A 26,675-nucleotide genomic window follows, 5' to 3' on the forward strand; every position below is an offset into this window, starting at 1 on the left:
TTCACTAAAATAACTTACCCCTGTGTTAGGGACTGAAAAACTTTCTGGGGTCGCTCGTCCTACCTACCCCTTTACAGCGACCGGTAACCATGGTAACCCGCTAAGCGTCCTGACTGACTTGTAGTTACAAATCTGCACTGTTCAAAAAGTAAAGGTAACACGTCGTTATCTTAAAACTATATAACAGACGTCGTTCAGGCACGGCACAACTTTTTTTTTTTTTTTTTTTTTTGTACTTAAATAAAAGTTAAGAGTCACGTTAAAATTATGGAAAACGTGCATCGACGTGCAACGCAGACAACACACCGGTGCCTCACTTCCGGGATCGTGTGTACAAACAGTTTAGTCTCTTTCTGTGAATTTTTATATCAGTGGCTAAGCGTTTGTAAATGTCTTGCACCTGCACACACAGTAACTAATGATATAGCCGGCAGTTTAAATTAACCTGCTTTAATAATACTGTTTGCAGGGGACTCGTTTCAGATCGTTTTGATTTGACCAAGAAGTAAATATGACAGCGGAGGCGGCCGATCTGGAGAAGTTTCTGAAGCAGGTGGACCAGATAAGTAAGTATAGTAACTAACTATTAGTACAGTATGTGTTGTGATGTAGTTCAGCTGCTTGTCGAGTATAGCGAACAGGAAGGGCGCTGAAGCATTATTATGCTGTCTGGTGTTTGTCGAGGTACATTAACTTGCTACCCGCTGTGCATTTCGTGCTGTTACTGTCCTGTTGGGTTTTGTGTTAACAGGTCATTCTTTGGTGTCTGCTGCCTGCATTCTGGTTAAGCCCTGTGCTCTCTCAGCTTTATTATAAATTACATCCCTATGTTTAAATTCGTGAAGGGGCTTTAACTGAAGCTGCAGGGGCGCAAGCTGGACCGCTTGCCGTAGTAACTGATTCTAGTTGGCAAGAGTAGTCCCATTAATGATTTCTTTAAACTATATCGAGCACACCTTTAAGCCTGTAGCGTTATACTGTAATGCAGTTATGCCTGTAATGAGCTGGGTTTTCGGTGGATGTATGCTTGCTGTTCTAGAGTGCAATAGTGTTTTTTCATAAAGGTTTAAGAGTTAAAGCTCAAAATGCACCCTGTTTCTGTGACTGAAACCTGGTTTGGGTTGAGACCAAATGCAATCCAATAGAAATGTATTTTTATATATAGCATCCTTTATACCATGGCATCCCAGAGTGCTGTACATAGTAAAAAATACAAAGAGAGCTCATATGTGCAATACACTCCAGCTACAGCTGATTATATAAAAGCACCTTGAAAAAAAAAAAAAAACATGGGCGATCAGATTGATTAATAAAGTTTTTGCTTTCTTTCCCAGGTGAGCTGGTGAAGGAGATGAACTCCAACGATGCTGTTTCACAACAAAGAGCTGCAGAAAAGGCAGATCAACTGATATCAGCCCTTAAAGAGAAGGGGGAGGTGGACGAGCCGTGCAAGACGAGACTGAACCGAACCGTAATAAACAATAAACCAGCAGAGAATCGCGCAGCTCCCTGTGTGAGAATACTGCCTTCAAACTGAACTCCATGTGGCCTAACAAGAATAAGAATTCATAGCCGAGGAGCAGAGCACTACAATCCTGCTCTGCCATAGTTGAGTTACCCTAAAGATACCTGCATGTGTTTTAGTGCCAGTATTGCTGATAACATGGCAGGGTAAACGTTTTTAAAGGGGTGGTACATGAAAAAAAAATATCATAATCATACTCTTTTACTACTTTCTTATGGCGATGGCTAATAATAATCTGCATAGTTGTATTTGTTGATGTGGGTCCCCCATGTGCTGCTTGAGTAATGGAAGGGGTCAGTTTGTGGTTTGGTAATAAAGCTATTCCTTTAGTTACTGCCGCAAATTGCTAAAGTACCTCCAACTGGTTTTCAAATGAATGCATTTCCGTGTAATATAGGATCAGTTGTCATTTCCAAAATATTTTTCAGGGTTTACGGAATGATGCAGACACTAGCCAAGGTACTGTGCCCTTGTATGCAAAAAAATAATCATAATAATAATTTTGCATGCTATGAAATGTGTACTGAGTCATTTTGCCTGTATTGTTTGTAAGATGAGTTAATGCTGAAGTTTGATCCAGTAACTGCTGTGCTGTTTTACACTGCTTTAGTGTTTCTGTGTTTGTTTGTGAATTGTGTGTTTTCTTTTTTTTTTTTTTAATATCAATGCAAAACCTACAACCTCTTCACATTAATCAGGCTCTGGTGCCCCCATTGATGAAGTTTAATGTGATTTCTATAACAGTGTCTTGTATTTCTGATCTTTAATAAAAAATATTATATTCACTTACCCTAATGATATATTGAGATATATGTCTTTTTTTTCTTTTTTTAGAGAACTTCATGAAGCTTTTAGAAAAGGACGCACTCGAAAGATCTGAAAGACGTAAAGAAAATGAATTGTTGGCTAAGGGTGTGTAATTACATGCATACGTTGTTCTTTTGTCTTTTTACTGGTGTATTATCCTCTATGCTGACGGCATTTGTTTAATTCATTATAAATAAAAACTGACCATTCCTTTTTGCAGCATTAAAAGAAATGGGAAATGAGGCGTTTGCCAAAGGTGATTATGAGACCGCAGTCCAGCGCTACAGTGAAGGACTTGAGAAACTGCGAGACATGCAAGTCCTCTATACCAACCGGGCACAGGTTTGTACTGTACAGGGAAAATCAGCTTTGTTTATGGGTTAGAGAATTGGGTGCAGTGTAGGGCACAGCAAAACAGCAGCACTGGCTGTTATAAAGAATACGATCAGTGCTTTAATGTTTGTGTCTTGTAGTGATTACATTGTTTTATTTTGCAAGGCTTATATCAAGTTGGAGAAATACAAAGAAGCTGTAAATGACTGTGAATGGGCATTAAAAGTAAGTACTGTGTATCTTTATAATTAGCTGCTTTTTCATTTTGTAGAGAATCGCCCAAAGCTGATAACAATGTGCAACACATGACTGTTAAAGTTGAATAATGTGCTAGCACATATTTGATCTCATATACATGTCCACTGATGGTTTCACATGGTGTTGATGATAGTAACACATTACATCGCTTTGTAATTTCATTTAATCACTTTCTTTTGGTGTCTTCTCTCTTTTGAAATCAAACCTGAGAAACCGAGAATAATAACTCCTGTTGCAAGGCTGTATCCAACATAGTAATCCTGAACTGATACAGTAGAGAACAGGAGGGAGTGCTTGTTAGCTGGAGTTTATTGTGATCCAAATTAATTCCATCGGGAGGCTTTTAACTTGCTCTGCAGCTGCACAGTGTACTTGAATGGCTGTTCATTATTTATTTATTTTTTCAACACAGTGCAATGAGAAGTGCTTAAAGGCATATGTACACATGGGAAGAGCTAACCTTGCATTGAAGAATTATGAAGAGGTAGGTTTATATTATATATTCTCTTATAATACTGATATAGGCACAAGGGAGACTGTATGTGTCAAATTGGTTTCTTCAGCATCTCTTGCAACTCTTTGGTCCTCTGACAGTCTGTTTCCTATTTGCTATCCACCTGTTGACTTCCCTGATGTGCTAACTGAGACTAAAAACTATAGTCCTTGTCCTTTTTTTTTTTTAACCTGGATTAGGCAATCTGTGAAAAAGGTTCCCAAGAAAAGGACATTTAAAAGTTTGAAACAGCTGCCTGAACTATGAGACATGCTTTTACTTAGTTACTCATTTTAACCGACCTCTGTAATTGTTCTGTCATCACTACAAACATTTCCCAGTACAACCCCTCCTAATAATAAAAAAAGAAAACACTGCTGCTTAGAAAGATGTTCTGAAAATCCAAACTGAATTAGAAATTGTAAATGTGCCGTTGCAATATACGGTAGTGTGCTTCGAAAGATTAACTAAAATCACTCGGACGTGATTAGTTCATCCAGAATTGCGTTTGCCATATTAATCCCTTGTCTCAGCACAGTTTACGTTTAATTGAGTATTGCCCTTTATTCTTTTGTAGAAAGTCGTGAATGAAATTGATTAAAGTATGTCTTTCTCCCAGTTGATTGGTTCTATTTAGCATTCTCCCCATGTGCTTGATGTCTGCTCTTCACGTTCCTGTTTAACACATTTTATTCCCCATTGCTTTTCACTCAGTGGAAAATCTAATTGATCCGGTGAAACGCGTTTTGTGGGCAGCTGGAAGTATCTTGTAATACAGTAATAATGTTAGTTACACAGCTCACATATCTGTGATTAAATGTGTTGTGTCCGAGCTTCTCCTCTGGGCTAATCCAGTATGACATGCTGAGCTCAGGGTTTGACAGCAAATCATTTACTATTATAGGAGCATTTTTTAGGATTGGGTGTTTTGTAGAGTTTTAAATGGACACATTTTTGAAGGTTGAACACTTGCTTTCAACACAAACTTTTTTTTTTTCATTGCAAAGACATCCCGAAATATACCAACATATTCTTCTGGTTCTGTGGTGTCAGTTTAAACAAATAACAGGCGTTTTAAATAAAGCTGTCGAAGGATTTTTAATAAGAGGGGCTCCCGAGTGGCGCAACCGGTAAAGGCTCTGCGCATGGAGGGCAGTTTTCACCCTGTAGCCTGGAGGTCTCCGGTTCGAGCAGGCTGTTCCACTGCCAACCCTGGACGGGAGTTCCCAGGGGGCGGTGCACAGTTGGCCGAGTGCCGCCCGGGGAGGGGAGTGCTTAGGTCAGCCAGGGTGTCCTGGTGATCTTGATAACACTATAGTCTAGTTAGTTGAGTAGGGGCCCTCTTTAATTGTGAAGACAGCTGTGCATTAAAGTAACATACAGAGGCAATATAAAAAACATTTTTAATATAAAATAGCACTTTAGATTTTCTCAGTGACTTTGTGTAGCAATGCAAGCTCCCTCTCAGTGGTCTACTTGCAGTTGGAATGAACCCAATACAAAGGTAGGAGATGTAGCAGTTAGAGTTGAAGTTGAAATATTAGCAAATCCTTAATTTAAACAATGATAGAGATTACCAGTAAGAATTCTAATAAAACTAGACTGTAAGACTGGCTTATTATAAACTTAGATTTGTTTCAGTTAAATTCCCCTATTATTGCTTGCTATGCCCTTTACAGACTGCACAGCTCTACTGCACAAGGGATGGCTGCCCTGTATACTGTGTAACAAGCAGATCACTGCCCAGCAGCTCCCAATTAAAGTGAAAAAAAAGAAACACAGACGGTACACAGTTATGTAAACTAACAGCTGTGTTTAATGATGTGTAGTTGTTTCATATCTGGGATCTGACGGAAATGTATTTCTGCGTCCCTCCAAGGAGATACAGCGATAAGCATGTGCTTGTATAAAATTTAAATCCATGCTTAAACCTTTGTGAGGTGGGTCAGCCCAAGTTCGTTCCTTTTGCTGTATAATGCATTTTTCACCAAAGGGAATAGAATAACTACATGGGGATTTTCCCTTATGCTTTCCAATACATTATTTTTTGTTGTTAGAAATTGCCGTAAGTTTCAACCAAATTAGGATTGTCAGACCTTTCTGGTTACGAAAAATGCTTGTGTGTGCTGGGAGAGTAACCTCATGAAAGCATTCAAATATAAGAATAGAACTACAATATTTAAACATCGGAAGGTACAGTCACTATAAAACCTCTACTGCTGTAAAGTCAGATTTTGGATTTTTGTTCTAGTACAATATGAATTGTCTTTTTTCTTTTTTTTTCAGGCTCACAGATGTTATCAAAAGATACTGGAAATTGATCCGATGCAAGAGAGGCTGGTAAAAGGTGAGACCAAGCCACCGTGCCTTGCTAAAGCTAAGGTTGTGTTCTGTGTTTTTGCATTCATCATTATTTCTTTGAAAATAATTATATAAAAAGTCAGCCCCCCCCCCCAAAAAAAAAAAAAACTTATCAATCAATCGTTAAAATAAAACTTATCATCAGACACCACCCAATTGCTAAAACTTGTCTAAATTTCACAATTTAAACAAATTGTTGAAAAGCCTATTGTGGTTCATTATCTTTACACCAACATTGATAAGAATTCAGAGAATTAGTTCTGAAGTTTGTGTGGTTCAAGGGGAATAGCAGATCTAATTCTACAGAGGTTTGCTGGAGATGCTTTTTAGTCAGAACAACTATTTGTTCTACCATTTAATTGAAAGCTGTCGTGGTTTACTGTCTTGTTATGTGCTTGAGTACAGTTTGAAAGCTACCAAGCTCTTTATTCAAGCATTTTACAGCAAAGGAAACGTAGAAATACTAAAAGAAGCACAAAAAACGGTCTAAAAGAAAAAAGCAAAGCAAAGTGATTAAAGATGAACGACGAAACTGCGAGATATATACTTAAATATATATATATATGAATTTAAAACTGAACAACATAACACTTGAGATTGGATTTTTCTGTACAGACGTCTTGCTTTTGAAGGTAGCAGCTGTTTTAAGATGGGGTAACTTTTTCTTCATCATGGTAATCAGCCAATATAACAAAACCAGTAAACTCAGCTTTCCGTGATATTTCAGACTGGCCAAGTGTCTTTTTGTTTTGAATAGCAAGCACAGCAGATGTCCATGCCCTTGCACCGTACTGTACATGTTAAAGTAATTCCAGCATAGGGAAGGACCTCGACAGCGTACCCCACATGAAGGGCAATATGCTCAAGTGTTGCACTGCACAGAAAATCAAAGAGCTCCTGCTGTTCACCTTGCTGTCACAGTAAAGCCAGAGCAAGGGGCTACTGTTAGACCAGAACGTGTGAAAACAAGATATATTATACAGCTAATTTCTGGTGATTTTTGTTTGATATTTTGTGAACGTGTTTTGTGAAATGTATGTGTGTTGTCGCTGCTCTTTTTATTATTTTTTCAAATCCTAGTTTTTATAATCTTGAGCTTCATAACATTGCCACTCCAGGTTGTACTCAAATTTCTATTATAAATGATGTAAACATTCATAACTTTTTATACAGCACCTGTTAAAAGGTTCCACATGTTTAATGTCAATATATTGTGTGTGTGACTAATCCATTTACAGTTGATGGTATATTGATTTCTCCTCTGTGCTTAATTATTTTAGTATTTTTGTTGTATTGGATAATAGACATGTTGTATCTCAAGAGCAATGAATCGAAAATGTATGGATCTCAGTTAAACAGCTGGATTCAGGGTCTGTTTTTAGCACTAGTCATTCTGTCTTTAGATCGGAGTGAATGCTAGATGGATGCCAAAATTAATTCGGTTGTTTTAATAACACATATTTTGCTTCAAGATTACATAAACCAGGTATATTGTGAAGAGAAGAAAAATACCCAGGAGAAGGAAGCACTGGAAGAATTTGAACAAGGGAAAGAGAATGCCACCTCGCTGCTTGAACTTCTTCAGAAACTTGCGAAGCCCGATCAAGTAAACCTTTACTATGCTGGTGGCATACGACTTTTGACGGAAAGAATTAAAGATTGTAAGTGTTAACAGAGCTAACAAAGGTTTATAGCCCAAGCAGACAAATGTTTCGACTTATGCCTTTATCAGCCAGACTTTACCTTTTAACATGGTATTGACACATTGCTTTTTAAATCTTCGTTTCTTTGAAGTTTAAAGCATTTCAGTGCTATTAGAGAAAAACGCTTTATAGGAGGTTGCTGAATTGACACACTCAGCCTTTCTTCTTCTTTTTAGTCTGTTTGTTTTGAACAGTGCTTGCCAGTGTGTCTCAGGGCAGGTCAAGGTTTTTAACATTTATTCAGCCTCGCTGGAGACTAGATTGAGTGCCAGAGTGTATTACACAGCATGCTGCACAGTTCTGAAGGAGGTTTCAGTCACCTTGTCAAGTCTGCTATTCAGATAGCTTTGCACTGCTTTGTAGCTGCTTCTGTATCCCGCCTCATGTTTTAGTGAGGATTTCTATACTGTGCATATACAAAACAGGAAAGCAATGTTGTGCCAGAATTCATTTCATGTGCACTGACGTCTCTCCTTGTTTCCCATGACCTTGAATTTTGGTTTTCGGTTTCGAAAACTCAGCAAGAGTCTTCATGAATGATAGATCTGCCAACCAAAGCCACAGCCCCGTGCTTGACTGGTTTGACATTATCTTTTATTTATTCTAGGCACCGAACAGACATTATTCAGAATAAACAATGGCTTCAGTGTCATCAACAGCAATATCATTGTACAAAGGTAAGGAGATCACGGCTGTGCTACTACACATGAGTTAGATAGTGAAAGGTACAGTGTGGTGCAGAATGGACAATTAAAATGTTTCAGTACTAGAGATCAAGGTAGTTCTGAAAGTCACTTGGTGAGAATTCGAGCATGCAAAGTGAGCTCTTGCACAAACCCTGGTGTAGTATGTGTTTGATAATGGTTCTTGTAATGGCAGTCGGCTTGCTTCATATGAATACACACAGCTTTCATTACCCTTTCTAGTGTGTTATCCACAAGGAAGGTATAAAGTCATATTTTTTCATTCAAAAGCGTCACATACCCTAATTATTATACAGTGTTGAGTTTTTGACAACAGCATGATAGTTTAGTATTTACCAATAAAAGGGAAGAGAAGAATTTTTCTGCCAATGAGATCAACCCATGCCTGTGTAGAGGTAGCCTGTACTTTTCACATTGTCTTTAAGAATTGGTAATTAATCCTATTACAAACAGAATGGTATTCAGGATAGTATATTATAATAAATGAACACATTTAGTAAAATGAGAATATGATTAAACACTTCAAGCTATCTTTTGTCATCACCTGTTATAAGAGACTAGAATGGTCTGAAATGAGATTAATATGCACACTGTTCTTCACAGGAGTCTCTCTGTAAAATCACAGGATCCTTTTAATAACGAACTGTGCGTTTCTGTGCTGGTACTCTGGCAGGCAGTTTGCAAAGGAAATGGTAAGCTAATTGATTTCAGACATCTGTAACAGCATTCAGTCTGTCCAGTCCCTGTTTCTCAAACTAGCCTGCGCACACCCACAGGGTAGTTGATTGCGGAATTTTCAACGTCTAAAATAAGCAAAAAAATTTAAATAAAGGAGAGCAAAACATTGAACACAATAAACCTTTAAATTAGAGGGACTTAATTGTTCTGCCGTTCCTTTCATATTTGACCTTGTTTGAATGGTAAACTTCCAGGCGGTAGTGCCCTCTAGTCCGTTTTCTTCTGCTTGAAAGTTTGTGCCCATGAAAGGTGCAACACAGAAAGCTCTCTCTGTTTAACCACAGCCTGTCAGTGTCAATGAGAGCTTCTCCCAAGGACCATCCTGTCTGGGTGAAGGAACCGTTCAGAATCCATCTACGTCATCTTGCTCTTATAAGGAATGCTGTTGTGTTCTAGAGGAAAACCAGCGTGTACTGATGCAGTGGGCCGGCAGCACTGAATGCCTGATTGAAATGCTGGCGTCGGAGAAGCCCGAGATCCAGAAAGAGTGCGTGGCTTTGGTGTTGATTTACTCACTGACTGAACATGGAAGGGCTTTGCTGCTTCGAAACCTGGATCTGACCAAGTATGCTTTATTATTCTAAATCTGATACATAAGATGCACACAGTTTTTCTTTCTTGAAGCTTGTATTGGCATTTGAAGCAGACTTTTTCCAGTGGCAGGTTTCAACAAAAACATTTTTTGATTTATTCTTTTCTTCGGTTTCCAGCGTTGATAAGATGACTGGGTTGCATGTTCTAGGCGCATGTCTCCATTAGCAGACCCTTCCACAGCAACAAAAACTACTGAAGCTGTCTTTCTTTGTTTCTGTTGTAAATGCAGTGCTTGTGACAGGGGAGTGACAATGGTGCCATTCTAGCATGTCCTGAGAGCTCTGCAAACACCTCGATCTGGACTTGTCTTTCAGTCCCGCCGCGACCGTATTCTTGTGACAGGGATTAACGTTGAGACCACAGAAACAAATTGTCAAAGGTCAAGCGAATCATTCCATTGCGCCACCTTAACCCCTCAAAAGCATTGTGCTGTATGAGTTCTAAAGAAATATTTTTGAATTTATTTTAAAAAGTAAATCATGTGTTAATTGGATGATCAGAAAATGATATGTCTGTCTGACATTGTAACTTTTAAAATGAAGGGACATCCACACAATTATTAAACTAACAAATGAAGTGATAGAGCCGGTATACAGCTATGCTCACAAGTTTTGCGTCACCTAGAACTTCACGTAATCAAAGAAACTACAAAATGATATCGCAGAAGTCTAATGGAAGCCACAATAGTAAGACAGTATTTGATTAAGTAGAGTGGAAAATTACAAAACGTTGTGCAATTCCACATGTTAACGTAACGTGATTCAGCAGGTTCCCTTTGACTTTATGAAGCAAAACGAGCTAATGCTATAGGGTGATTGATGCAAAACATTTGGACAGAGCTGTAGAGATATTTCCAGTTTGACTGTATTATATTTTCAGTAAGGTCCATGTGGAATACCTTTTCACAATTTGTTCATGAATTTTCATTTCTTTTTTCAGGCTGCTGGAAAGGTTGATGGGATGCATGCATCATCAAGATGTCATTGCAACCAATGCTGTAGGAATCATGGCCAACTTAGCCGTTGAAAAGAAGTAATATAGCTTTGAGGGTGTTGAATGTTGCTGCAATTGAGTGTTATTGTGATGAATGAGATTTGAATACACATTGTGTTTAGCTGGTTTCGTGTGTCAGTGTCTGTTTTCTAGTATTTGCAAAGTTAAGCATGAAGATGCACTGAACCTCTATGGCAGAGTTACTAGATCAATATAAAACATGCTTAATTCACAACAGAGGTGGGGTGTAACTAAAGGCTAGTTGTTTTTTGGCAGAGGTATACCACATTGTACCTTTACAACCTTAAAGTTTACCGCAGCAATTCTACATGGTATTTCTGTAGGTTTATCATGCTTTTCCCACACTATCCAGTGCATTTATCATAGTTTGCCGTGTGGATTAATGTACTTTACCATACCAAGCTATATATTCCTGTGCTTTCACTATGCTTTATTATACTTTGCTATGCTTTTACTATGGGAAACTTTTCTAAGGGAACCCTGTTAATGAGAGCATAGTAAAATAATCCATAGCATTGCTCAGCCAATGTAAATGAGTCATTCAGTGTTTCCTTTGCCTTATTGGATTGCAATTAAAGCAATGAATTCCAATCAGCAGAATACTATTATTGAGTTGTATACTAAATGTGTATTGCTCATCTGATACTGCTTGATGAAGATACATTTAGAAATGAAGTAACTTGACATTTTAATCTCTTGAGTGCTGAACCACATTTGCTGATGTATTGCTTCACTAGATGATTAATTAAACGCAACAAGAAGCCATGCAGAGTACATGCAAAGGTCAGAGTGTCCACGTCTATACTTTAACAATGTCAGTTAATAAACACGCTAATTGCAAAGCAGAGGAGCAGAGTTCCTTTCAGAGTGCTTTCATTAGTTCTCGCTTTTGACACATGTCTGAAAGGTCTTGTAACAGTCCTTGGTAAGGCAGATTGATTATTTTTGCAGTAGCTTTGATGTTGTGTAAATGCGTTCCCTAGACTAGAAGTTGAAATCCACCCCTATGTCAAGTGAGTTATGCTCTCATTACTCAGGCATTAGCCTAAAAATGTGTCTGCTGTTCTTTACCAAAGAATTGTGCCTAAGAATCTGCAAGTGTGTTTCAAGTTATAGATAACTTCATTATCACCCTGTACTTGTATAGACGCCTGTGCACCAAACTTGAGTTGGTATTGAGTCAAAGCTCTGCATCGTCTTCTAAATCTTGTCTCTCTTTTTTTTAGGTTTAGAGTTCAGTTTAGACCAAACTTTGCAACAGCTGTTATGCCTCATTTTATTACCCTGCTGGTAAGACCTTTTAAAAAGCCGCCTGCTTATTAAAAAGGCCAAGCTTGGCAGCTGAAGGGTGTTGATTCACTGCTTCATTAGGGCCAAGTTAGCTCCTATTTCTTCAATCTTGGCTAATTGTATAGTCGCATATGTTTATATTGGCTGACCCCTTTATTCTAACTGTGTTTTTGTACATTTTACAGGGAACTCCTATACAGCTGTATAAGGCTTTAACGAAACCCACTTGTTAAGCATGTATAACTCTGTAAGCGTGTGGTGAGTTAAAGGAACATGTTACAATTAAGACACCTTTGCTTTTACCTTCCTTATTCTCACCCGTCTAGAGGAGCCTCTCATCCTCTAATCGCTCCGTGCTTCCTCAGTGCATTTCAACAATGAGCAATATGGCAGGAGACGAGGGCATCCGGAAACAGCTGGCAGACTCCAAGGAGTGCTGGGAAGCCTGCCTAGTTGCCATGGTAACAAACTATAACCCAAGAAACGTTTTTGACAGGGCAACTTTAAAAAAAAAAAAATTAAACAGTCAGTCTGTTCTACAAAAATCTGATGTCCAAAACTTTCTGGCTGTCTTTTTTTTTTTTTTTTTTTTTTTTTTTTTTTTATGTTACTGAAAGGAGATGGGGTAAAGTGTTTTTAAGTCACACGTTGGATGCCAGTATAAACTTTCTCGTTTTCTTTTTCGTCAGGATGACTATCTGTCTTCCAGTAAAGACTCGCAACACAGAGACATTGCAGCTGCACTGCTTGGCTTGATGCTGAATCTCTCCCTAGAACGCAACGCTGTAATTCAGGTTAGAAATAGCTTGCTGTGCTTCCACTTGTACATCGATGCAACGCTATTTTGCAGTGTATGGGAATTTTTTTTGCGGTTGCCTGTGACGATGGTTCCAGTTGGATTTGTAGCTGGAATGGGGTGGTTACGCTTCAACCTGTGTAGCTTCCAGGTGTTCTTATTCTTACTGCGATTGGCTGCAAAGACAACGGGGCTAGCCAGAGAGTGGCTAATGTTTGCTGGGTTGTTTTTTTCTTGTGTACAGTTTCCTAGTTACAGAAGACATTGTATTGTGGGAGATGTAGTTGTTAGTGGAAGTTTTAGGGGAGGTGGGAGGGGAGGCAGGCGAGCTGTGCAGCAGTATGAGTATTTTAGCGCATTACATTTAAATTGAGTGCGTATTTGTGAGTTCTTTTTTTTTTTTAATGTGTACAAACTTATCTGGACTGCTGGCTATTCTAATCTAGTTGTGTTAAAGAATGTATTCTTAAATAGCAAGCACCTCTGTCAGGGTCTAATTTCTATCCTTTGGAAATGCATTGCAGAGCAGCGTATCATTATATAAAGTGCTGAGATCAGTCCCTTTTTAAAGAACTTACTTTGGCATGGTTTTTCTTTTAAACGGAATGCTATGTCCTACTTGTGCTCTAACTTTTTTCCTGACAGTCACTAAATCTTGTGTGCCGACTTTCAATTAGTTTTAATAGTGCGTCCATGTTTTTCACTTCAGGGGGAAGCTGTTAATATCACGGCTCGGGGTGTAACTCTGCTGTGCTGCATGGATGGAGACATTATTACAGTAAGCAGAACTCCTTTATTAACTCCTTTTTACTCTATCCATGCATTTAATGTATGAGCCTCTTAATTAAAATACAGCCACTTTAGCTCAAAGGTGCATGCAGAGGGGTGTGTGGTGTTTTCATTGAGTGTGATTATAACAGTTCAGATTAATTGCTGGCTTTTTATATTCATGTTATGTGATGTGTGAACTGCTTATCTGTGCTTTGCAGTACTTGCAGTAAAAGGGAATGATCCAAATGCAACTTTTGTAGACTCTCATGTTACTTCTTGTTGGGCCTCCTAAAGTCAGTACCTTGAAAAACCGAAGACCTGAGTTACATACAGAAAAATCTGCACAATCTGCACAATTCACACACGACATCCTGGACAAAGTTCTGTAGAACTCGAATCCTAGGATTACCAATGGCAGAGCTCAATTTGAACCGCATATTGTGTGGTGCTTTGCTTGTGAGCTTATGTCCAATGTCAACATGTGCTGTATGTTGTTGTTTCAGAAAACCACCCGTCTACTGAGCCACATTCTCCCACAGTCCAGCGAGGCAGTGGATGAGGCAGTTAAGGCCGGAACAGTGAAAAAAATGTTCAAACTCCTTAAGGTAATGCGAACAAGAGCCAAAACTCATACTTGCCCGTGCGCTATGCTGTCATGTGCTAACTACTGTACTGTGAATTCCAGGCAGGAGGTCAGGTGACCGTGTGTTATGCTGTCATGTGCTAACTACTGTACTGTGAATTCCAGGCAGGAGGTCAGATGACCGTTATGCTGTCATGTGCTAACTACTGTACTGTGAATTCCAGGCAGGAGGTCAGATGACCGTGCGTTATGCTGTCATGTGCTAACTACTGTACTGTGAATTCCAGGCAGGAGGTCAGGTGACCGTGCGCTATGCTGTCATGTGCTAACTACTGTACTGTGAATTCCAGGCAGGGGGTCCGGTGACCGTGCACTATGCTGACATATGCTAACTACTGTACTGTGAATTCCAGGCAGGAGGTCAGGTGACCGTGCGCTATGCTGTCATGTGCTAACTACTGTACTGTGAATTCCAGGCAGGGGGTCCGGTGACCGTGCGCTATGCTGTCATGTGCTAACTACTGTACTGTGAATTCCAGGCAGGAGGTCAGGTGACCGTGCGTTATGCTGTCATGTGTTAACTACTGTACTGTGAATTCCAGGCAGGAGGTCAGGTGACCGTGCGCTATGCTGTCATGTGCTAACTACTGTACTGTGAATTCCAGGCAGGAGGTCAGGTGACCGTGCGCTATGCTGTCATGACCCTTGCAGTCTGTACCAAACAGAGCAGGCAGGCTTCGGAAGAGCTGGTGAAACTGGATAAAAGTAAGCAGTTTAAAAAGTGATTATTTGGGGGAGGGGGTTATTTGTTCTGTATCTATATTTAAAACATGCAATGCGGTTATTTGCACGGGTACATGTTTCACAACAGCAAGTAAATGTAGCTGCGTTTTATTATCCTCTTAATCTTCATTATATAGTCGATGTTAACAAAGACAGTAGTTTGAATGCTGCATAATTAATTTTCTGACAGCTCATTACAGCTGATTTATTATTATTATTATTATTATTATAATAAAAACTTTAAATTACTCCTATTAAACACATTAGACCATTGAGTCAGCCCTGTTTCACAAATGTAATTATTTTTCAATGCAGTTGCTTTCTGTACAAAATGAAAAGACACGCAATATTTGCTTGCTCTTAAAGATGTATTATCCTGGGTTATCGTTCCCTTTCTTCCTATTGTAAAGGCATTATAACAAAGGAGGAAGAACAGTGCAGAAGCAGAATGAGCAGATGAATTGCCTTTTATTTACAAATACACTAAATAATTAAATCAACAAAACAGGCAAAAACAGACATGTCAGTGACATTCACCCCCCCCCTCCACCCCACCAGAATCAGAGCTACGAGCTGCAGAGAAAAGCAGATCACCACGACCTATATCCACTGGGTGCACATGGTAAAATATCACTTTGACATACACACAGACTGAATATGCGGTTCTCTATAGACACATAAACAGATCTGATACTCTTAATAACTTGTGCCAGTGTGGGATGAGTAGGGATCCTGCTCTACAGTATATGTCACTTTCCTTGGGAGCCCATTGTAAAAGTAAGCCTTGTGGTAAGAACATAAAAAAACTGGAAGAATTCCTGGTTGATGATCCAGTCTTCTGTGTGAATGGGTTAAATCTCCTGGCGTTGTTGTCCTGGTTCACTGTGTAAATACATATACCGCAGGGAAACACAGAGAACAATAACAGAAGTGTGTTTGTTTTTTTTGTTTTGTTTTGTTTTGTTTAATAACAGAGTTTTGTACATTGGTAAAACTTCTGTCTGTGGAGGATGAGCTGACTGTGGGCAATGCAGTTCTCTGCCTAAGTCAATGCATAGACATACCTGGTGCAGCCACAGCCCTTCTGAACTCTGACATTGTGAAGATCTTATTAAAATGTGCTGGAGGCGACGCGAGGAAAACCACAGTCCAGCAAAACGCAGCGATCGCTCTAGGGAAGCTGTGCACCGCAGAACCTCGGTATGGATTTCATTGTCGAGCCCTCAGTGTGGCGATGCTTTTAAAATGCGGTATCCACACAGCGATTATTAATCACAGTCTCTTAGCTCGCAGTTTTCATTTACTGTGCTGACTTGCGTTAAAAGTTGTCAATTTTGATCATGCGAGATTTACATGGAGAGGTTGTTGAAGATTGCCAGTTACATGTGTGCCGGTAGCATGTTGTGTGTTTATGTAGATATTTTACATAGTTGGCAGTTTTATTTCTAAGCATATAGGCAATGTTTTCTTGTGCTGAGATGGAATGCTTTTTTGATTCTAACTTGATTTGCCCTTCTTGCTTTTACAGACACCTGAGTCTACTTCGTCAACTTCATGGTTTAGAAATTCTTAATTCCTGCATGAAGCACATCAAGTAGTGCTTTATAAGCCTGTATATACAATGTGTGTATCTACTTTATACTGTGTTTATTTTTTTATTTTTTTTAAACTGCATTTAAAAAATGACAGTGTTATATTTATTGTGCAAATGTAGTTAAAGTATTCTTCAAACAATGTGTCATTTTTCCCTTACTGCAAGTCCTTTCCAGTGGTTTGCTTTTCTCAGTTTTGCTTGAATATTCTGCAACTTGCTATAATTTGCTCCCGGGACACTACTATTTTTTTTTTTTTTTATTGTTTTGTTGCAATAAACTGTTGACTGAATGACCCAAATGACTGTTTCTGTTTATGTATCATTATTGTTTCCAGAATTAGTATTCCTTAGAGCTGCACAAGTTGGTATTTTGCATTTACTGCATTTTTGCAGTGTGTGGATAATAAAATAAAAATGACGACGTGATATATTCTTTTACTTGGTAACTTTCTGAACCTTCATTATTTGTTTTACTCTGTATCCTGAAAACAATGGAGAACATTTGTGTTGTGTTCATGCTGAACTGAGTGACTTGACTCATTATTTAAAATTCCCTTTTCGTCATATATTATCCTAATGGCGCATTGCAAACAAAAAACATTTTGCAGACGATTAACACAGCAACCTGTGCACGTTATGCTGTTAAAATCAGCCATCGACAGCATTAGGGATGTCGTTTGTAAAGGCATGCAGCTCTTACTGGGATAAATGATCTCTCTGTCACTGAGTTGCTGAAGCAAAACAAAATAATTTAGATCTGTAGTCTTGTGAGGATAGTGTGCTTGTTCTGCAAATGAGAAAGTGGACATTGTATTATATGTCTTTCATAGCCTGCACATAAAGCAGCAACAGGGGCAGACAAGCTTGTCATAGTGACAGGAGCAAGCGTTTTTCACCCCAGCTTGTGTTCCTATGCAGCATGTTCTTATGCAACACCTTGTTCTTATGTGACACCAAAATAACTTGGCTTCACTTAAATGGCTTTTAGAAGTAAAGAAAAATAAATCTTTTGTGATGTGTGAGCTCTTTTTTTTTGTGTGTGTGTGTCAGCGCTTGGATTGTGTGCCCTCACTGGTAGAACATGTTGGCTATAACTAGCGTTATTGTTAAAGCAATCCAATCCTGGTATAAAACGAGAGCTTCGAATATACAAGAGCATGCAAATCAGAGACTGAAGTGAATTGCAGATCGAGCAAAACAGATGCAGCGTTGCAAGATGAAACTGTGAAGCTTTCGAATATGAGAAGCAGACTTTATTTAAACGTATTAATCATCGGACTGTTTCAAATGACAGGTAAGAATCTAGTTTTATATATTTTTTTTAAATATATGATTGCCGATATTATGTACAGCAAAATGCAATGCTTCTGAAGAATCGATATTCAAAATAGTTTTGTCTTTTGAAGATAAATACTGCATGTGCCAGTAGCCAAATTAGCCTTGTTAAATGCTCTCTGATTGTTTTAATAACATGTGTTAGACTGTATGCTTGCATCTGTTCCTAAAACTGTTGTAAGTGAAAGAAATGCATGCCAGCCTGCATGGTGCTACTTGCAACATGTTGTAAAGTCAAACCACGTATGCTGGAACGTTATAAAGAAATCTCCTTGAACAATCTTGTAGCACTCTGTCTGTTTAATGTATACCTGTCATGTTACTTGGTGCAGCACGCATGTCAAGCTTAAGGGTTTTGTAAAAACTTTTTAAAAAGTAATATGCACACTGAAGACCATTGCATTCTACTCAGAATCAGTTAATGTTTAAATCATTAAAACATTTTGTTACACAAAGCCAGATCCTAAATAGAATTTATATCTGTCTCTCTTTAAATCAGTGGCATAGACCCCTTTATCTCCATTAAATTAGCTTTTTTTTAAGTAGAAACATAGATATATACTTTCAGATTTAGTTTCAAATTAATCGATCCTGATCACCAATATATTTGTTTTTCTACCTTTTTTCTTTCTTTTTTTAACATTTCCTATAACAGCTACTTATGAAAATGAAGGACTCAAGAAATATCAGACACTTTCTCCAGAAGACAATAACTTTGAGGGAATTAAAACTCCAATAGCACAAGGCAAAGCACCTCCCGATGCAATGCAGAAAGCAGCAGTGCATCTAGAGAATCAAACTTCTGAGCCCCAGATTGTAACTTCTTCATCAGATGGAATGCTGTTGTCCACACAAAGCAAAAGCCACAGGCAAGATAAGGATGAATCAAGACATTCAACTACCAAAGAAGAACTGATGAGTGCAGTAGTAGGAAGCATTTTGACAAAAGATGGATCAGCTTTACTCAGCCAGACTGATGAGAGTTCTCTTGCAAGCACTGGCAAACTGCAAAGTCTCACACTAATCTCTAATTATGAAGCAGCGGTTTTGGCATCAACACTGGGATCCAGTAAGTCACTGATAAATGGGAGTCCTACAGAGATGAAAACTCTGTTTGGTGGAAAAGAAATTGAACACATTTCTTCCGGTCAGACTATGGCAATAAGCAATAATCTTGCATCCCTTGTATTTTTATCTAAAATGCCTGGTTCTTTCACAGAACCTAGTCCAAAACCAGCCCCCACTGTTTATCAGACAAGCAAACCTGATGTGATAACTACAGCTACAGAAAAGCTGTCGAGGACCGACAGGCCACCTTTTTTACTGGAATCATCCAAACTAGCAAACACAATACATAATGGCATCCTCCCCCAGCAGAAGGAATTGCACACAGCAAAAAGTATTGGAGATTTTATAGTTTTAACAACCTCTGAGGACAAAGCAGGTGTAGAATTGATTTCTACAACTGATAAAGTGCACATGCTGAGCATAAGTTCAGTTAGCCCATCTAATATTCTGCCAAATTCAGCTGGAACAATAATTACAAAAGTGTTCAAAACTACCGGTACTCCTGCTGATAATACTAGGAAACCTACAAATATAAAAACCTTAACGTCAACCATAGAAGTGTCTGACAGGCACACAGCTTCTGCCATGCCACTCACAACTAACAGTATTGGATATATGCTTGAAGGGCAGCTTGATTTAGTAGACGAAACTTCAGCTATAACCACAGCTGTAACTAAACGAAGCCCTGACACATTATCGGCTCTGACTGTGACAAGCACACAAATATTGCTTCCCACTAAAGGTAGTTTGATGTCAACCGCCAGCTCTGAATCGATTGTATTACCACGTGCAACAAGACCTGTGTTATCTGCAAACATTCAGAAATCTAGTGTGCCGTTCAGTAAGGGTCTGTTAATGTCAGCTACTTTTTCGTCGTCTGCTCTGTTTCAAGATGCTTTAACAGAGCGCGCAGCTAACCGATTTCAACAGGAAGCTGCTGTATCCCAAGCAGCGAGTACAGCCGTTACATTTCTTTCTCTCGAGCAAGATCTTTTGAAAAGCAGTTCAAGAAGTGCTGCACGCTTTATAACAATGGAACCTTTTGCTCAGGACATCTCTTCAAAGAGAACCCCTCAGCAGACCAGCATGGAGACTGATATCCCAACCACCTTCACCATGACAAGTGATACAAACTTGAACACAAGTGCCGACAGACTGCCGAGCCATTTAAACAGTGGTTATTTTAGACATGTCACAATAACGCCAAGTCCCGACAGTCGGAATGTAATCGTACCGAAAACAGTGACCGAGGGACAAGGCGTTAGCAGTGTTTCAACAGTACAAAATGGAGCTGGGGTGCAGATAGATGTGGCACGATCAACCAGTGTGGCTCACATACCTGTTAAAATCCCCCCATCACCAAGACCCCACTTGTTCATCAGCAGCACTTTGCCTGAAGTTCACAGAGGAACGCAAAATGTAACACCGACTACTTTCATAATTTTGAATCCCAAACCAGGCAGAACAAGCAAGCCTATCAGCACTGGTTCAAATAATCTCTTATTACTGAACAGTCATTTGACAAGCAGTATTCAACAAGAAGAGAACAGTTTAACTTCTGGATGCTCCAGCTGTGTTACAGTAACCCACTCTTCCCCTGTTTCTTCTCATCCACCTCAAACACCTGTTGCCAAAGATCTGTTAATGAACACCACTGTAGACTCCTTTGGTCATTTCCTCCATGTTTCTTCAGAGAAGCCCAGCACTTCTCTAAGTATAAAACCACTGTCCCTTCAGACTCTGTCAGATGTTTCCACACCAGTGTTGCATTTAACAACTCCAGTATCACCCAAGCCTGTACTTCCCTCTACCTTACCCAAATTAAATTTGATTCAGGAAACACCTGATCACAAGCTTGCACCCCCAGAAACGACAAGAGGATTACTAAACATTGAGGAGGTCTTCAAAGTCATAACTGGCTTGAGCACTGTTCAAAGTATTACCAAAAAGCAGACAGCATCTTCAGAATCCTTCTTGTTACCAAAACCAACAATGCCTTTAAACACGGACACTGCATTTAGAATTGAAGATGCATCTCGGTTACTTACTGCCAAAGCCCCTTCTCTAGTTCCCGACGTACTATTCAGCAAACCTAACAGCACTGATGTCAAACAGCAGCAGGATTTACCCTCGGCACAAATTCTAGAACTGGACTTGACAGTTGTTCAGACAACTACCCAGCCAATGCCTTTGCCTGCCTCTGAAACTGCAGCTTCTGAAGTTAAAATCCAAAGCAAAGAGAGTGTCACACCTCCAGCCACATCCAGCACATTTCGAGACATGAATGCATCCAACAGGTCTCCCAAAAGAACCGCCTTTACTGCCAAAGCCTTTGACATCAAACAAAACAAGACAATCATTTCAGACTTTAGTGCCTCATCGCACCATGAAGAAAGCACTAAACAAATTAAGTCTCCCACACCAACAATTCCAGTTCTAACAACAGCAGCGAGGTCAACTCTCAATCCGACCCAACAATTTATAACTGAAAGCATAGAAAAGCCCAGCACTGTCAACAGTAACACAACACAAATCAAGCCAGCAAAACCTCTTACAGTGTCAACTGTCAGCAATTTCCTAATCAATACCTCTGTACTAAACTCTACAACAGTTACCTTTCAAAGAACTGGGGCAGGAAAATCAACAAGTATAATGACTCTGCATGCAACAACCAAAGAGCAATCAATAATCACAGGAATGCAGGCTGTAATATTAAACAATGTTTTTACATCAGGTGACGCTGGTCCTAGTTCACCTAAAAGAAACATCAGTCATGATGACCGAAAAGAAATCAGAGATGTGGCAACAGGTCAGATTGTCGTGTCACAGAATACAATACAAGAGATGGTTTCTATTCCCCAAGTTCTGAATGCTGGGCTTGTCCATACTGTTTCAACGCAGGGTCCCAGTGTCAACACTAAACAATCTGATGGCTCTTCCCAATTTCCACACAGAGACATGCAGTCTGAAACAGAGTTTCTTCTGCCTCTTTCTGAAATATCAACACCTATTAATCCTTCCGGAATTGCAAAGGTTTTAGGTCTGCAAGATACAACTGGGAATAAAATGCCAACTGCTGGTTTTGAAAGAAATCATGAATTCACAAGTATGTTAAGTGAATTAAGCTCCACAATGCCTAGTCCTCTAGTTACAATCAAGATTGATCTGCCTACTGTTAATGTTGCCCAAACACCAAAGAAAGAACTGTTAAAAGTTAATGCTACAGACAAAGAGACACTGCTTACTGTAACAAGACTACCTCAAGAAATATCTGGAGATTTAATGATTAACATGGCTTTGCCTGTCCCTGGAAAACCCCAGTTGGTAACTTATTCGCAGAAACAATCAACTTTGAAGGAAAATGCTTTGACCTTGCCCGTTTTAGCAGATCCGATAAATGTAACAGATAATGTTTCACTAGAAAAAGGCGCTTTTTCACATCCTCCATCACATTCCGCATTGGAGGATTTTAATAAGCTAGAGTCCAGTGCTTTATCTAATCAAGTATCTTATAAAAACCCAGTCTCCGTTTCCAAGGAACCCTTTTCCACACGCAAGCCTGACATTCAGACATCAGGGATATTAGAAAAAGAAAGCTCTGCTTCTTCAGATAATATGGATCATAGAGAGGAACAAACTGTAGAAGCACTAGCAGAGACAGGGTTGGAGCCAAGGGAAATATCTAGACCCTTTGCCCTCCATACTGCCAGTGAAGTTCCTCCCATGCAACAGTCACTGAAGTCAAGGTTGTATTTACCAGCGTCCACAGTGGAAGGAAACGATGTTCAACAAATGTTGATGATGCCTTCTGCTGTTTATCTGAGCGGGTAAATAACATTATTTATTCATGCATTGGTATTTATTTATTTGTAAATAAGATGTAATAGTTATTAATAGTAAAATGAGGTTGTGTGTTTCTATGCAGTTTTATCTGTGAAGGGAAATAAATACCAGTATAGTCTTACCATTTGCACTGCAAGTGACTTTTGTGCGATGATATTGATCGGTGAACTCTGTTGAAAATGCAGGTCGAGACTACATGCGTACTGCACTGTAGCACACATTCTTAACCGTGGCTGTTTTGTTTGTTCTGCAGCTTTGCTGTTGTTTCCGATGATATATGTGGCTCTGGAAACTACTCGGCTGAGATGAACCTCAATCTGGGGAGAGAGCTAACCCCAGGCGACATCATCCCCCCTCAAGGAAATCTTAATGTTGATATTAATCTGAAAACTAATAACAGTCAAATTCATCTGGAGATAAGGTCATGCTGTCTCTCGCCTACTGCTGAACCAGACGAAATCAATAGCACCTGCTGTACATTTGCAAGGTGAAAAACAGAATAAACAAAGAAAGCAAGCCTGCACAGGAAATAGGAAAACCTGGTAGTTCAGGAGGGATAAAGTCAAATAGCAAATAACATCACGTTGTTAAAGTACAGGCATACAGAAGCTCGTTGAGTCACTAGACTGCTGTGTGCTTTGTTTTGTTAAACACAGGCTCCCCCGAGTTTATTGTACTCTACAATGGTCCTCATCTTCCCAGGTGTAAGATGCATTCAAAGTTGCACAGCATTTGAATGCAGGCATCCTGTGCTATAAATACTGATATTTGCAATGGGAATGCTGTATGCTTTGTCATTGTTTTGCTAAATAAAATGCTCCAGCAGTAAACAGCCAGGTTAGGACCCTAACAACATTGAAGGAGCTCTTTGCAATTTGTCTTTTTTGCAGTCTAGATATTCTTGAATACTTTCTTAGTGTTGGCTAGATGCCACACGAGTTCTGGTCTCTACTTTTTCACTATACAGACTCCTGATTGGTTGTGCTGTTAGGAAGCCCTGCCAGGTGAAATGACAATGAAAGTGCAAGACTATCTAAAAGCAAGGCTTGCAAGCAGAGACTTCTTTAAACAAGAGTAGTACCCTAAGTCCTGTTCTAAAATGACAATACATGCGTTGTGAACTACACATTTAAGACCTATAATGAACGGATACGCATGGAGGGGAGAGTTTCTGGAGTGATTTTGTTAACTGCGATCACTTTAATGACATCTAATGCACTGTGTGTTGGGTCTGTCTGTTTAATTTGAATGGGGTTTTGACAGTCTATCATTGGTATTATTAATAGCATTGCTTTGTTATGCTGTCTTTACACTGTTGTGTTTTAGTTTGATTCCACTGTTTAATACTTGTTCAGTTTTGAAAAGTCAACTAAACGGCAAGGACATTGGGTTTTCATTTACTTTGGCTTTCATACTACACAAAGCTGCACAAGGTTGGGACACCTCCATGGGGTTGCAAATTATAGATTTACAACCCCTTGTAAGCTACTGCATTAATGAAACTTACCAAGCTTTTAGCCCAGGTTCTTATCACTGAGAAACAGAATTATAAGGATGGATGGCAAACTAAAAATACCTTCTGCCTTGAAATTTAGATAGTTGAAATGGTCTAATAAATGCTGAGCGTGAATAATTTCTTGAAAGTTGAATAACCAAAGTCTCCTGGTTCCTGGTTCATTCAATACAGACACCATTGTTTGGGGTGTTTAAGAGAAAGGCATGGGTATATTTACTTTAAAAAGGTTGTGCTTATGAAGGATGAAGGATAGCATCTCCGGCAAGGATCGGGCATAGTTCCTCCAGACACCAGGAAAACGTCTCCTCGCAGCTCTGCTGACAGAGGTTCCACTGTCTTCTCCTCGCAGCTCTGCTGACAGAGGTTCCGCTGTCTTTCCTCGCAGCTCTGCTGACAGAGGTTCCATTGTGTTTAATGTGGACTAATGTTCACTTGGGTCTCAGTTGAGAATTAGCCTATGACATCACTTCTCCCTTTCTGAGATACAGTTTATTAAAACATGTTAATTTACTGTAGTTAGGGAGTCTTTTTCATGCCTTGTGCTGTTGAATGCCGGTTAACTACCCCAGGGGTGTATCGAAGAGATTATTTTAGTTCATTATTCTCTCAAAATAGTGAATTCAGTTGCTGTAACTGTATTGACCTTTAAATGCTTGATTATCCTTGAACTTTGAAGGAAGCTGGGTATATTTACATGCTGTACGCTGTAACATTTGGCTGCTACTTTTAGTTTTGCCTTTGTCTAATTCTCCCACAAACATTCTGAACCTAATTACTTGACTGAATGGCGTTTGCCTGTGTGAAAACTAAACAATGATAAGAGGGCTAGTTAAAAATGTGACTGAAGTTAATACATTATTGGGAAACCATACTGTTTAATTGCGCTGCTGATAAACAGCATATTATACAGGGAGAGAGAGGGATATATCTTAAATGATAACGAGAGGGGAAGAGCACATCATTAAAAACTGTGCTTGGATTTGTTTTGTTTTTACAGGTTGCCTTTAGACTCCAAGGATGTTCGATTACTCCGAAGCGGACAGTCTAAAAGAGCCAGCTTCACCATCCAGCTCTTTCAGATGATCAATTACTCAACGGCATACTTACATTGTGAACTGGGCATCTGCTTAAAAAACCACTCTGAATGTGAAACTGTAAGTAAATCCCAAACTATTCACCTTAGCAAGAGTGTCTAAGGATTTGAAAACTGTGCGGAAAGCAGTGTGTAGGGTCCTTTACACTCTGTGGGTCACACAATATTAGGTACAAGCAGCTTTGATCACATCTCAATAGTGAGTGATTTTATCAAGAGCATCTGTTGTGAATGTTCATATTGATCATTCAAAATAATTGCATGCTTTTTTTTTCTTATTATGTTGCAGCAATGTTTTAAACAGAGGAAGCGGTATACAGAACAGGGAGCTCTACAAAACTTGCTTCGTTCTGGCAACCTGATTTCCTTTGGTCCCATGCTGAAGAGAAGTGCCGAGCCCTCTCAAGAACAATGTGGTATTGGACTTTTCAAATGCTATTTTACCCTTTTTCTCATTTTACAACTTAGGACTATTTTTTTTTTTGCCAAAAGCAGCATGCATGTCTAACATTTTAAGTAAAAGCTGTTAATAATAAAAGTGGTCTTAATGACATGTGGCCTTTTTGGGTGCTTTCTGCAAGTAAATTCTTCTAAATAGTACGGATTTATTTGCAGGCAAGATTTTTCTGAAATATTTTGGTTTCAGCTTTGAACAACAGCAGACTTACTTTATAGCCCTACTGAAAGGAAAGCAGATTGTCTCACACGTTGACTCTGTACTTCTTATCATACCTACCTGCCCATTTTTGTTTCTTTCTCATAGGCTCAGCAGCAATGAAGAGGATCATTATACTGCTGGGGTGTGTGCTTGGGGGCTCTCTTTTGACGTGCACCTTCCTGTTCATGTGGTTAGCTCACAGAAGGAGAGCTAGAACTGTCTCTATGTTTCAACTGGGTTTCATTGAATATGCATGAAGTGTTTACATTGACCTTCTTGGTTCTTCTACTGGTGACAGTTTACATTGTACCAATTTGATTAAACATGGTCCCTCAGCTTACCCTGATAAATGACTGTCTTAATGTATAGAACTTCTTGACAATGACCTAGGCTGAGTAGATACTGGCATTGACACTGATCTTGAATTCAAAGGCTCCTGGATTCAGGGCACATTGCTAGTGCAAAACAATGTGTGGCAAAGGAGCAATGACTTCTTTTATTTTAACATAAGCAACGTGTTATTAAAAAAAAGCATGAAGGACATAATCGTATGAATCTACATAAATACGCCCTTTTCCTAGTTTGATTCCTTATACTTTATACAAGAGTGCCCATTATTTCAATTGGCATTGCAGAAGTATAAGCCATCGTCACATGATGCTACAGTATGTCTTTGACTAGCACAGCTTTTTAAAACGATGCAGGAAAAAAGTAACCTAAAGGGAATTGAAGTGCTTAATTACCACAATGATGTAGCATCACCACCATACTGGCTTTGCACTCTGCTGACACTTGTAAACTAGTACCCCAATAAA

The 26,675-nt window shown here is 39.2% G+C and overlaps 2 protein-coding genes across 5 annotated transcripts; both read left to right on the plus strand.

Moving 5' to 3' along the window:
- Positions 1-283: 283 nt before the first annotated feature.
- On the plus strand, positions 284-16,640 carry ttc12 (tetratricopeptide repeat domain 12). 4 transcript variants are annotated; one of them, XM_041235021.1, is made up of 21 exons: positions 286-566; positions 1,335-1,513; positions 1,954-1,984; positions 2,360-2,437; positions 2,553-2,674; positions 2,831-2,890; positions 3,336-3,407; positions 5,703-5,763; positions 7,250-7,438; positions 8,088-8,157; positions 8,788-8,876; positions 9,319-9,487; positions 10,456-10,548; positions 11,757-11,820; positions 12,147-12,281; positions 12,510-12,614; positions 13,326-13,394; positions 13,891-13,992; positions 14,636-14,735; positions 15,728-15,953; positions 16,282-16,640. In XM_041235021.1, the coding sequence occupies exons 1-21, from the start codon at positions 512-514 to the stop codon at positions 16,349-16,351; spliced, it is 2,139 nt and encodes a 712-aa protein (XP_041090955.1). In that variant the 5' UTR covers positions 286-511; the 3' UTR covers positions 16,352-16,640. The 4 variants fall into 4 exon arrangements, with proteins under 4 accessions (XP_041090959.1, XP_041090955.1, XP_041090958.1 ...); XM_041235022.1 differs by lacking the exons at positions 286-566; positions 1,335-1,513 and adding an exon at positions 1,531-1,608; XM_041235025.1 differs by lacking the exons at positions 14,636-14,735; positions 15,728-15,953; positions 16,282-16,640 and adding an exon at positions 14,258-14,628 and having other exon boundaries at positions 284-566.
- A 4,933-nt stretch (positions 16,641-21,573) lies between these two features.
- On the plus strand, positions 21,574-26,191 carry LOC121304076. The gene is made up of 5 exons (XM_041235044.1): positions 21,574-22,577; positions 22,847-23,080; positions 25,107-25,263; positions 25,492-25,618; positions 25,966-26,191. Exons 1-5 carry the CDS (start codon positions 21,595-21,597, stop codon positions 26,115-26,117), a joined length of 1,653 nt encoding a protein of 550 aa, XP_041090978.1. The 5' UTR covers positions 21,574-21,594; the 3' UTR covers positions 26,118-26,191.
- The last annotated feature ends 484 nt before the right edge of the window (positions 26,192-26,675 follow it).

This window comes from Polyodon spathula, chromosome 36, assembly GCF_017654505.1.
Source record: "Polyodon spathula isolate WHYD16114869_AA chromosome 36, ASM1765450v1, whole genome shotgun sequence".
Classification (NCBI taxonomy): Eukaryota; Metazoa; Chordata; class Actinopteri; order Acipenseriformes; family Polyodontidae; genus Polyodon; species Polyodon spathula.